General features: G+C 46.7%; 1 protein-coding gene and 1 long non-coding RNA gene across 3 annotated transcripts; one reads left to right on the forward strand and one right to left on the reverse strand.

Moving 5' to 3' along the window:
* The first annotated feature begins 614 nt into the window (after positions 1-614).
* MCM4 (minichromosome maintenance complex component 4) lies at positions 615-11,816 on the forward strand. Of its 2 annotated transcripts, none has more exons than XM_081116319.1 (16): positions 615-759; positions 1,075-1,242; positions 1,696-1,859; positions 1,948-2,049; positions 2,297-2,392; positions 2,474-2,569; positions 3,333-3,471; positions 4,615-4,835; positions 5,398-5,518; positions 6,080-6,339; positions 6,880-7,245; positions 7,684-7,811; positions 8,647-8,854; positions 9,787-10,015; positions 10,168-10,301; positions 11,124-11,816. In XM_081116319.1, the coding sequence occupies exons 1-16, from the start codon at positions 690-692 to the stop codon at positions 11,214-11,216; spliced, it is 2,595 nt and encodes an 864-aa protein (XP_080972445.1). In that variant the 5' UTR covers positions 615-689; the 3' UTR covers positions 11,217-11,816. The 2 variants fall into 2 exon arrangements, with proteins under 2 accessions (XP_080972445.1, XP_080972446.1); XM_081116320.1 differs by having other exon boundaries at positions 1,078-1,242.
* Positions 8,995-12,955, reverse strand: LOC308546860. The gene is made up of 4 exons (XR_013997414.1): positions 12,846-12,955; positions 12,171-12,392; positions 9,407-10,024; positions 8,995-9,152 (listed from the first exon to the last, which is right to left on the reverse strand). It is a non-coding gene; the product is annotated as an uncharacterized lncRNA (long non-coding RNA).
* Between the last annotated feature and the right edge of the window lie 39 nt (positions 12,956-12,994).

The raw sequence follows: 12,994 nt of genomic DNA on the forward strand, positions 1-12,994 counted from the left end.
CACGGGGACCCCACGGCGTGGCCCGGGGACAGGCGGGGGGACGGCTGGGCACTGGAGCTGGCCTGCTGGGGGCAGGAGATGGGCGAGGGGCTCCGGCCGAGATCTACGGCTGACCCCTTGACCAGGGGTGAAAGTGCATTTGCATCGTCTCTGGGAAGGAAGCGCAGAAGGGGACCGAGACGCGTGTTCAGCTCGGCCCGCGCTCCAGCGAACAGCGAGCCCGGGGGGAACGCCCTCTGATTGGTCCCCAGGGCGCTCCAGGGAACGGCCAGCGCGGGGGGCACGCGCTCTGATTGGTCCCCAGGTTTCCCGCGAAACTGCGGGGCGGTGCTGGGCCAGACCACCTGCGAGGAGGGGAGCCCCGAGCGCGGTCCGAGCCGGCGTCGCAGGAGGCGCCGCCGGAGGTCGCTCAGTCCCCCCCCGGCGCCCGGCAGTGGCGCCTCCCAGGGGCGGAGCCGGGCTGCAGCGCCGCTGTGATTGGCGGAGCGCCGCCCAGGACGGTGACGTCGGTGCCGCCGGCGGGAAACCCGGGACCCGGCTGGAGAGGGCTGAGCGCTGAGTGCGACCCGGGGCCCAGCGTGCGCCGGGAGCCGCGGGGAGAGCGCGCAGGAGGCCGGGCGCGGGCGCGGGCGCGGGCGCGGCACGACCGTGCGTGTGTGTGTGTGTGTCGCGCAGGTACCCCCAGCACCATGTCGTCCCCCGCGTCGACCCCCAGCCGCCGCAGCAGCCGCCGCGGCCGAGCCACGCCCGCGCAGACGCGTAAGTCCGCCCTGCTCCCCTGCCCCCCGCGCCTGCGGGCCTTTCCCGCCGCCTGCGGGGCGCCTGGGCCTGCGGGGCCTCTGGGCGCCGGGTCCGGGTCCCGCGAGGAGCCAGGTGCGGGAGGGCGAGCACTGGGCCCCGCGGGTCCCCGCGCGCGGACCGGCCCCGGCGCCGACGGCCGAGACCCGCCCGCGCCCTCTGGCTGCCGCTCCGTTTGCTTCGCGTGTTGGGTGACCAGCTAACCGCCCGGCAAGCCGGCCGCCGCTGGAGACGGGCGTGGGAACTGACGGTCCTCTCTTCCGTCCCGGGCGCCAGCAGCGCGCAGCGAGGATGCCCGGTCGTCCCCGTCGCAGAGGCGCAGAGGCGAGGACTCCACCTCCACGGGCGAGCTGCAGCCGCTGCCCACCTCCCCCGGCGCCGACCTGCAGAGCCCCGCCGCGCCCGACGCCTTCTTTTCCAGCCCTCCCCAGATGCATTCTTCAGGTGCGTTTCCAGCACCTGGGAGGGACGCCGGGGCTCGTGCGCCGACAGTACAGGGATGGCCCGTGTTAGGGCTTGGGGAGCAGAGACAGAAACTGGGTGCTGTTTGTAGAGCGTTAAGCAGACCTCAGCATCTTAACCACCGGAGGTTACGACCAGCAGTGAGCTGGCTGCTGCTCTCGGGTGACTTAGATCGGGGGTGGGGAACTTCCGGCCCTTTGGTCTGGCCCTGCCAAGGCAGCTACAGGCAGGACTCTAAATTTAATAAGTCTAGGAGGGTTTTTTTCATGGCTAATTTTTAAGTTGACAATTTTGCATGGCCTCAAATGATGTTATAAATATCCAACAGAAAAAAAGATTCCCCACCCCTGACTTGGATCGACAGAATCTGTTATATTTTCCAGTTTGATAAGCTACCAGAATTTCACTGTAAACTTTCAAATTTTGTTTTTATAGCTCTTCCCCTTGACTTTGATGTTAGTTCACCACTGACATATGGCACTCCCAGCTCTCGAGTAGAGGGGACCCCAAGGAGTGGTGTTAGGGGCACACCCCTGAGACAGAGGCCTGACCTGGGGTCTGCCCGGAAGGGCCTGCAGGTGGATTTGCATTCCGATGGGGTGAGTACACAGCACAGTCTTCTGATGGCTTTATTTGGGGAACATAAAACCTCTCATTAACGTGGTTTTGTCATATTTGTCTGTGTAGCCAGCAGCAGAAGATGCAGTAGCGAGTGAGCAGTCTCTAGGCCAAAAACTTGTGATTTGGGGAACAGATGTAAATGTGGCAACATGCAAAGAAAATTTTCAGGTGAGCTATACGTGTTCAGATTCATACTCTTAGGTCTGAGAACGCTGGGAGAAAGTGTTAACAACCTGTACCTGAGTAGCTGAATACCTGGTGGTGGGTTTTTACGTGGCTTAGAATTGTTGATGCTTTTCTACTTTCTAACAGTGACGTACTGGCTCCTAATAGTCACATTCTCATAGCTTTGTATTTTGAATACTTGCTTATCCCTCAGTGCATTAAGCTTAATTATTTTTCTCTCCACATCAAGAGATTTCTTCAGCGTTTTGTTGACCCTCTGGCTAAAGAAGAAGAAAATATTGGTGTAGATGTTACTGAACCTCTGTACATGCAGCGACTTGGGGAGGTAATTACTTATTTTTACTTATAAATTCAAATTATGCATTTCAAAATAGTTAGAATATAACTTGTTCGTTTGATCTTATAGATTAACGTTACTGGGGAGCCGTTTTTAAATGTAAACTGTGAACACATAAAATCGTTTGACAAAAATCTATACAGACAGCTCATCTGCTACCCACAGGTAAGAATGTGGCTTTGACCTGGATGAATTACAGTAAACATCTAGAACATCTTAAGAGTTTTTGAATAGCTGGATTTCCTTGGCTGACACAGGAACTATGCCTCCAACGCGAAAGAACTTCTTTAGAAAGCCAGGCTTAATTTCCTTTAAGATACACATTTCTCACACTTAACTTTTCTGAAATTGGGGTGTGTATTACTGTCAGTGACACATTGTAGTTTAATTGGCAATATATTAGTTACATGGATTATAGCTATAGGTATTGAAGGCAGGCAGACTTGGTTTTAAATCTTAATTTTTCTGCTTAATAGCTTTGTAACCTGGTTAAAGTTGTTTAGGCTCTTCTCCCCCCAAAGGCTGTTTCCCGATCTGCAGAATGGGGAACAAATGTTAACAAATTTGAATAAAATAATTATGATTTAATTTATTTGTATCATTTCACTGTGGAGCAAAAGAAAGACATAAAAGTAGGTGCTCAAAATTCATTTTGTTACTAACTAAAGGCCTTAAGATATGCCAGTACATACTGAAAGCACTTTTCATACATAATCAGATTTAACCCCAGTGAGAGAGTGTAGACGTAAGACAGCTGAGTGTGCCCAAGATTTAGAAATGGTATGTGTGTGACTGTGCAGAGTAATGCTTTCAGATTGTGCCATGTGCTTTTGGTTTTATTCTTTGCTAATATGAAGTGCTTTATTTGTATTTAACCATAAGATGGGAATACAAACACAGCTTGGTCTCCTCACTTGTTTTTTTATAGGAGGTTATCCCAACTTTTGACATGGCTGTCAATGAGATCTTTTTTGACCGTTACCCTGACTCAATCTTAGAACATCAGATTCAAGTTAGACCATTCAATCCATTGAAGACTAAGAATATGAGAAACCTGAATCCAGAAGGTAATTTAAAAAAATTTTTTTAATTGATTTGAAAGAGAAAATCGATCTGTTGTTCCACCTATTTATGCATTCCTTGGTTGATTCTTGTGTGTGCCCTGACCCGGGATCAAACTTGCAACTTTGGTGTATCAGGATGACGCCCTAACCAACTAAGCTACCTCACCAGGGCCAGAAGGTGATATTTTTAATAGCAGGAAAATACCTTACATGAAAATAAGCAAAACCTTATTTTATCAGGGAACTTTAAAACAATTGGTGGTGGTAGACTGCAAATTGACAAAATAAGACCCTATTCAGTTACCCTATATGATTATGAACCCACTATACCTTTTTTAACTTAAATTACACAAAAGGTTTTGTAACTATTCTGTATCTTAAGGTGAACTTATCCAAATATCATAATTTACACTTGCTCAGAATCATTGTAGAAAAGAAGTACAAATGTGATCCCTGCCCTAGAGCTTAAAAAATAAATCTAGTTGGGAAAGTAAATAAAAGAAGCAGAGTAACTGGAGAAGCAGTACAGGAGCTTTCTCAGCCCAGGGAGAGAAGGTGAGCGCTGGGCCCAAGTGGGGAGAATTCTTGGTGAAATAGAAATTGGGATTATAGCAAGGATTTGGAAAGCAGACATGAAGGAATTTTCTCTAGACAGCAAAAGGGATGTAGCCAGAAACACAGAAGCAAAACAGCGACGTGTGGATGGTAAGCGATGGCTCAAGCAGGGATTGTGGGTGGCACATGAGTGAGGCTGTGGGACGAGGTAGGCAAAAGCATAGTTTCTCATCTGAAACTAGAAAGTGGAGCCAGATAGGAGACAGCTGGGAAGAAGGTGGGGGATGCATACTGCATAGGGGGCCCCAGGAAGAAGTGCCAGAGGTTCACTGGGGTTGAGAGGAAACAGACTGGACACAGGAAGGGTGCTCTAGGCCAGACTTGAAGGTACCCAATGAGATGTTCGTGCCATGACTACAGTGCCACCTGTGATCCCAGCCATCACCAGGTACCTCTGCAGCTTCAGGTATGGTTCTTCTGGGCTGGGCAGCAAACCCAAACCTACCTTGGCAGGAATCAATTCAGGGAAATACCACATCTGACTAAGCTCAGGGCAGTGGCTAATGGACATGCCGACCTCTCTCCTCGCAGACATTGACCAGCTCATCGCCATCAGCGGCATGGTGATCAGGACATCCCAGCTGATTCCAGAGATGCAGGAGGCCTTCTTCCAGTGCCAGGTGTGCGCCCACACAACCCAGGTGGAGATGGACCGCGGCCGCATCGCCGAGCCCTGCGTGTGCGAGCGCTGCCACACCACCCACAGCATGGCGCTGATCCACAACCGCTCCGTGTTCTCCGACAAGCAGATGGTGGGTGGCCTTCCCTCTGGTGTGGTTTGCCTTCTGTTTCGATCTGGATCCTCAAAAACCCAGTATAACTTGTCCACTTGGGGAGGCTGAAAACCCTACCTATAGATGGTGTTTAGCTACTTCATTTCTTCCGACTTGGACTTGCGGGTTTGTTACCGGGCTGTGGGCTGGATACATTTTTATATACTTCACATAAGATACTTTATAAAAAGAGATAGGGGGCTTTCTTCTACTGCACACATCTTAAGTTTAATGACATGAAAGGTCATATTAGCCTCTTGATTTATTAAATCAAGTTTAACTTGAGATGTTTCTATGGGAACTATTTAAGATTATAAATTTTTAGTATTTCAAGAGTATGTAAAATATTTAAGATCAGTAAAAATTATTTGGTGGTTTTTTTGCTAAGATATTTTTCTAAAGTTTTTCTCAGATTTCATTGTATAGGAAGTAAAGATGCTAGGCATCAAAAATAGTTCTAAGCGGTACAAAGACTTGTGGGTTTTGTCTCATTATGTTTTCTTCACTTCCTGAGTTTCTGTTTCTACTGCACTTTTTTCAGATCAAACTTCAAGAGTCTCCTGAAGATATGCCCGCAGGGCAGACTCCTCACACTGTCATCCTTTTTGCTCACAATGATCTCGTGGACAAGGTTCAACCTGGGGACAGAGTAAACGTTACAGGTAAGAAGAATGTAGGTTGTATTAATACGATGAGCCTGCCTGTGAAATAGTGAGTGATTTTTAAAAGACTTGAGCTTTCTTTCCAAGTTCTTGGTATAGGATTTTAGTAATATTTTGTTCCGGTCAAATAATTACTAAGTAGATTTTCAACTTAAGGGAAATGAAAATACTATTTCAAAGTACTATTTGTTGACACAGCCATGAGCCAAGCATTGTTCCAGAAGCAAAGTAATTTCATTTAAATGTCAGAAAGATTATATGTAGTGTGGTTGTGTTCATATAGGTGCCCAAGGCCAAAGAGCTAACAAGTGGTCACAGATGAACACATTTTTAGGTCCGCCTTTTTCAGAAACCTACATTCTTTCCAACTTGGTCCTGTCCCTTTTGGTGGAGAGCTTTGCAGTGTAATCCTGAGCCCTCCCCATGGGCGCTCCATGAAGGCAGTGTGCGTGGGCGCTCACCTCTCCAGGGCCAGCTCTCAGCTCTCTGTCCTGTGCCGTCTGCACTGCTTCACTGAGCCCTCAGTGAAGGTGACACCATGTCTCGTGATTTTGCCCTCAGGCATCTATCGAGCTGTGCCTATTCGAGTCAATCCAAGAGTGAGCAACGTGAAGTCTGTCTACAAAACCCACATTGATGTCATTCATTATCGAAAAACTGACGCGAAACGTCTGCATGGCCTTGACGAGGAAGCGGAGCAGAAGCTCTTCTCCGAGAAGCGTGTGGAACTGCTTAAGGAACTTTCCAGAAAACCAGACATCTACGAGAGGCTTGCTTCAGCCTTGGCACCAAGCATTTATGAACATGAAGATATAAAGAAGGTAAGTGGATTTTAAAAATATGTTTTTTTAGTGATTTTTATAGTGAGAGGGAGAGGGAGGTAGAAACATTGATGTGAGAGTGGAACATCGATTGGCTGCCTCCTGCACATCCTCTGCTGGGGATCAAGCCCACAACCCAGGCATGTGCTCTGACCCGGAATCAAACCAGTGACCTTTTGGTGCACGGGACAGTAAAGGATAAGAGCTGTTGCCTGTTGGGCAGAGCAAGGAGCTCACAGCCTGACTTGGTTGTAGGTTGAGGAGAATCATCATCGTTGTCTAGTTCTTTCTCTCTACACCAAACTCCATGTTAGCATGTATAAGAAAAGGCGGAAGAGGGGTTTACAGGGCCCCCATTCTGATGTGACGGTGTGTGCTGATGTATGTGTTGATGAGTGATGACAGTGGTTGTAAGGCAGTGTCATATGCCTTGTTTTATACCTTTACTTAAATTCCTTCATTGTAATTCATAGAGTAGAATTTAAACTGCATCTCAGTTACTCTGTAGTAAATGAATGCTGGGACATGTTTCTTTGTCAGGGAATCTTGCTTCAGCTCTTTGGTGGAACGAGAAAGGATTTCAGTCACACGGGAAGGGGCAAGTTTCGTGCTGAGATCAACATTCTGCTGTGCGGCGACCCTGGGACCAGCAAGTCCCAGCTCCTGCAGTATGTGTACCACCTGGTCCCCAGAGGCCAGTACACGTCAGGGAAGGGCTCCAGTGCAGTTGGCCTCACTGCGTATGTCATGAAGGACCCCGAGACCAGGCAGCTGGTGCTGCAGACGGGCGCCCTTGTCCTCAGCGACAACGGCATCTGCTGCATCGACGAGTTTGACAAGATGAGTGAGGGCACTAGGTCGGTGCTGCACGAGGTCATGGAGCAGCAGACTCTGTCCATCGCAAAGGTGCGTCACGTGCTCTGCACGCGGACACATGCAGAGGATGGCTCTGGAAACAGAGCATCTCTGCGACCGCAGTGTTAGCCTTGGTTCTGAATTTGGGGAAACTGGTAAAGACTACTAGATTGCAGCTAAATCTCTCAAGTATTTTTTACAGGATCCTCTTTCATTATTTTTGCTGTACTAACCCACTAATGATTTGTCTTGAAGCTCATGCAAGGGATTTAGTTTCTGAAAAAGATGCAGTTATAGTGTATACAGTTATCTAGAGCTCAGTCCTTTACCTGAATCCAAGGACAGGGTGTTGTCCCAGGTGGAACCACTGGAGTCACCTTTAGGAGGTGACTTTGGAGACATGGTAGAGGCCATGCCAGGCATATATGTCTCTCACAGTCCCTACCCTCATCCAGGTGAGACATCTCACTGCGCTGTTTTCTCCAACAGGCTGGGATTATCTGCCAGCTTAATGCACGCACCTCTATCCTGGCAGCAGCAAATCCTATCGAGTCTCAATGGAATCCTAAAAAAACTACCATTGAAAATATCCAGCTACCTCACACATTATTATCAAGGTATGAAAACATTTTTATTTAGCAGATGTTTGTTCTTATTTGTAGAATTTTCAGAGTGGGATTAAGAAAATACTAATATTCAACAACTGCTAATATCACAAACTTTGGCACAGAAGTTTTCTAATTTGGTTGGTGAAGGGTTTTCATGACAAGGACTGTGTGTTTCTCTACTCAACTGTGGGCAGCACCTCAACTTGCATTTGTTTTTTTAAGCAATTAGGACATTTCACCCTGACATCTATTTCCGAAGCCTCTCACTCACTATCCTTACCTCAGTCTTTTATCCACTACTGAGAATTAACTACTATACTCTCTTCTACAGAGAACAGCTTCACGTGGTAGATAAGGGTCTGAAAAGTTAAATGTATTGAAGCATAACCGTAAAATCCACAGATTTGCTCAGTCCACCACTACAAACACTCATGTAGTTCATAAAATTGTTAGATTTTGTTTGACTTTTTAACCAAATAGTTGTTTTTTCCCAAAGCAATCGAATGTATTTTTACTCATATATTCTAATCTTTATAAAGTTATAGTAACATTTCCCTCATGGAAATCTTAATTTTTTGAATCAACTATTTGATGACCAGCTGTTTTCCGTACAGACCTGAGGGCCAAGAAAAACAGTCCCTTGCTGGGGACAGAGCCTGTGGATTGGGTTATCTGAAGGCTCTGCGGGCCACCTGGATAGGTGTGGGGAGAATCCTCAGCAGCCCCGACTGAACCCCCGTGCTCACTGTACATGCCTGGGTGGCCCAAGAGCAGTTTTAAAACTATACTTGTAGGTATGTTGGTGTCCCAACTGTGAAAACATTGTTTTTACGTATTTTCTCAGGTTTGATTTGATCTTCCTCATGCTGGATCCTCAGGATGAAGCCTATGACAGGCGTCTGGCTCACCACCTGGTTGCTCTTTACTATCAGAGCGAGGAGCAGGTGGAGGAGGAGTTCATGGACATGGCCGTGCTGAAGGACTACATTGCCTATGCCCACAGCACAGTCATGCCGCGGCTGAGCCAGGAGGCCAGCCAGGCCCTCATCGAGGTAACACGTGTCCCTTGTTAAAGCTGGAGCCTCTAACCCAAAGCCCCTTAAAAGAGTAATTATTTTTTTAAGAATAGCATACTATTTTTTGTAACTTTTTTTCACCTCTGTTGCAAAATGACTTTTCCAAACAAAAAAGTGGAAAGGATTTCATTTATATAGGCTGTACACACACTGTTGACATTTAAATACTAAGTATAGTTCAGGATACAGGAGTTGAGATGTAGGTGATGCTACTTAGTAACTTTGTAACTCTGGACAAGTCAACCAATTTCTCTGAGCTTCCATTTTCTTGTTTCTGAAAAACAAGTTGGATTAAAGTATTTTATGTTCAGTGTTCTCTTCCATGGGCAGCAGGGCGGGATGCCCTGTACGAGGTTATTCAAACGTTGTGATAGGGAGAGGACTTTGATGGGCTTTACACCCTAATGAAGCTCCCCAAAATGCTCAGCTGAGAGCTGCAAATGATATGTAATAGTCCATGGGTATTATTCTTGAGGGTTGCTCAAAAAGAAAATTATGTCACCTATATATAAGTTTAATACAACTCACCTTTGTAACATCCCAGTAATCCTTTGTGTGCCTTATATAATGGATCCTCAGCAGGTGTATAAACTGGAGTCAGTGCCTGAGGACTTTTCCAGGTGAGCACCGATTGTCCTCTGCCCTCACTGCAGCTGGTCCCCGAGTCCTTTGAGTCCTGGGCCTCGCACCTTCATTTCCCAGTCCCGTTCTCTGTTCCTCAAAGCTACATCAGGTACCACCTTGGCTTTGAGGCACAAAGCTTGATCTCACTTCATTTCCCTCAGTACCTGCATGTGGCAGCCAGGCAGTTTTGTTTATTTAATGGAATCCTAAAGGTAAGGTTCAGCCACAAAACTGAGGTTATTGTTAACAAGGAATTTTGGTGTGTTTTTTTGCATCCACACTAGGCTTATGTGGACATGAGGAAGATTGGTAGTAGCCGGGGAATGGTCTCTGCATACCCTCGGCAGCTGGAATCTTTGATTCGCTTGGCGGAAGCCCATGCTAAGGTCCGGTTTTCCAACAAAGTTGAAGCAATTGATGTCGAAGAGGCAAAACGCCTGCATCGGGAGGCTCTAAAGCAGTCTGCCACGGACCCCCGGACTGGCATTGTGGACATCTCTATTCTTACTACAGGTTTGCGCTCTGCATTAAGCATAAAAACACATGAAAATTAATATATAACTCATTTATGTTATTTTAGCATTCAGCCACTATCCCTTAACCTCTGGGACTTTGAGACATTTCACTTTCTTATAGAAGAAATAATTTTAATTTCTTTTAATTAGGAATGAGTGCTACCTCTCGTAAACGGAAAGAAGAGTTAGCTGAAGCATTGAGAAAACTTATTTTATCTAAAGGAAAAACACCAGCTCTAAAATACCAGCAACTTTTTGAAGATATTCGAGGACAATCTGACATAGTAAGTGTTCATATGTACTTTATATGTGATAGTTTTTTCTCCTAATACTGCTTTTTTTCTCTCATTTTTCTTCATTTATTGTTCAAGTAGTAAGTGTTGAGGATAATGAAGAAAAGTAGTATCACTCATAAACCCATCATCAAGAAATAATCACAATTAAAATTTTGTTTGCTCCTTTTATAACTTTTCTATGTGTTCTTTTGAATAAAGGAACATAGTCAATTATATTTATGCCTTTTTGTAACTTGCTGTTTCTTTTTAAATTAATGATTAAGTTAATATTAACGCCATCTGTGAAGGTTAGTATATTTCACAACATTAATCACACTGGTTGGTATCAGTCTTTTGTATACATATTTCATCATTTACTAAACCAGTTGCTGCACATTTAGGGTGTTTGCAGTTTTTTATTTTAAATTACATTTTTATTTAATAACTATCAAATGTATTATATAAATTTGTTTTGGGGATGAAATACTCAGGTGTCCTTTTGTAAGTAGAGTTGTTGAGTGAAAAGAACTCTGATGGCCACAGCCAGCCCTCTGCCTGCTATCAAAGTGCCCCTTCACTCATGTATTATCTGTAGCTGCATTGGCACATGGGGCAGAGCTGAGTAGTTAACAACAGGTGCCAAGCCTATGTATTTATTATCATCTGGCCCGTTACAGGAAATGTTTGGCACTCCTGAGTTGGAATATAAGACATGTATATAACCACCAAAAAAGAAAGAGTGGTGGTTCTTTAACAGTGAAATCATTGTATCTGTAATAGGTGAAGGAGTACTTGATATGTGTAAAACATTTGTTTCTCTCTTCTCTAAAGGCAATTACCAAAGATATGTTTGAGGAAGCATTGCGTGCCTTGGCGGATGATGACTTCTTGACAGTAACTGGGAAAACTGTCCGTCTACTCTGAAGTACTCATGAGCAGGGCTGTGTGCTCTGCTTGTCTGCACCTGCTTGCATATGGGTGTGGCCTATGGGCCAGCCAGTGCCACTGCTGTTACTGGAAATAGATTCTTAAAGTCATTATTAGGCTCCACAAAATTTTCCTAACCTGGGTTCGAATTTTGTAGTGAAATGTGTTTTCATTCTTTTAACATTTTAAGGAGAAATACTATGCCAATTTACAGTAGAGATTATTTTCTTGAAGTGCCATTTCTTCAATACTGGGACTTTAATCTGTATTTATATTCAGATAGCAGGATGGCAGTCTTCTGAAGATGGCAGTCTGGGTCATGGTTTCTGTGCTAGACATTCTAATGGCAGTCACCCACATGCTCGAGGGTTTTGTAGTATGAGAGATGACTTAGCCAGGGCATATCATTCTGAGTGAGGTAATAAAAGAAAGAGCCTTTCTCCCTGATACTACTGTCAGGTGTAATTACTTCTAGTGGCCCGTTCTCATGGCTAATATAAGATCAAAAATGGATGGTTGAAAAGGACTGGATTCTAAGTTAACTTTTACTACTTTATCCTAATGTGTAAAACTTTTTCCTAAATAAATGATAGACTAAATACTTGTTTATCTGGCATTTTTAATTAAGAAAAAAGCTCTAATGACTACATTCATGGAAATTCATGACGGTAAGTACTTTATAAATCATCAAAGAAACTAATATAAAGAATTTTATTCTATTCAAAGACTGTTCAATTCCAGCAGTCATTATTCTAATAAAACCATCATCACTTGAAATCTTATATGGAAATACTATAATTAATCCCTGAAACATTTAAGTCATTTTATGAGTTAGGCCTATTTTTGACTCAACTTTCATTAAACTACCCATAGAAATGATGTATTTAATTGAATAAATGGTATTAAAATGTTAACATTGGAATGATAGAGGTCACCTGATCAAACTCTTACACTTTTATGGGTCGTCATTCTTTGCTGTCCTTGCCAGCCTGCAAAAACGCCTTATGTTTTGGAGGAGGCAGTCGTTAGGTTGGGGTGGCATCAAGCGGCGTAACCAGTGAGGTTTCCTCCGTGGACTCCCTGCACAGGAGATGCTGTTCCATCCTTGCGACCCTCAGCCAGGCCGTGGGGCCGGCTCTCCTTTCTCCAGACGAGGCGGGACGGTTCACCTGCCTGGAGACCCACCCGCAAGACATGAAACAGTTGAGCCCGCTGACGTGAGGGCTTAACCACGCTCTGCTCAGGCTACAGCCCAGGTTTCGGCTCCGCTCCTGGCTTGGGGCGCTGGGGCCGCCTCCAGGGCCCTGCAGGGGTTCCCGGGCGCCGCGTCCCGGTGCCCTGCCGGTCACCCCTCCGCGGACCCTCGCGGACCCGGAGGCCCCGCCCGGCAGCATCCCTCCCACGGGGCACACCACGCCGGGCCGCCCACGCTGCCCCCCCTCCCCCCGTCCTGGCTGCGCAGTGCGCGGGTGGAAACATTCTTCCCGCGGCGCCTGATGAGTGGACACCTGTCCTCGCCCTTGGGCGCTTCCGCTCGCGCTCCGCAGGGCAGGTGCAGGGGCCGCCCGGAGCCGCGCGCGCCACCTACACGTGTTCCCGCCCCCCTGCCGGCGCGGGGTCACTGACTCAACTCTCCCCGTCTCCCCGGAAACAACGCCTTCCGCGTCTCGCTTTGAATTCCCCGCAGGAGGCCGCCCGCGCGGCCGCGCAGCCCCGAGGCCCCGCCCCCGCGCCCCGACGCCGGCGCCGCAGTGGGCGGGGCCTCGGTTACGCGC

Source organism: Miniopterus schreibersii (genome assembly GCF_964146895.1).
Source record: "Miniopterus schreibersii genome assembly, chromosome: 17".
Taxonomy (NCBI): Eukaryota; Metazoa; Chordata; class Mammalia; order Chiroptera; family Miniopteridae; genus Miniopterus; species Miniopterus schreibersii.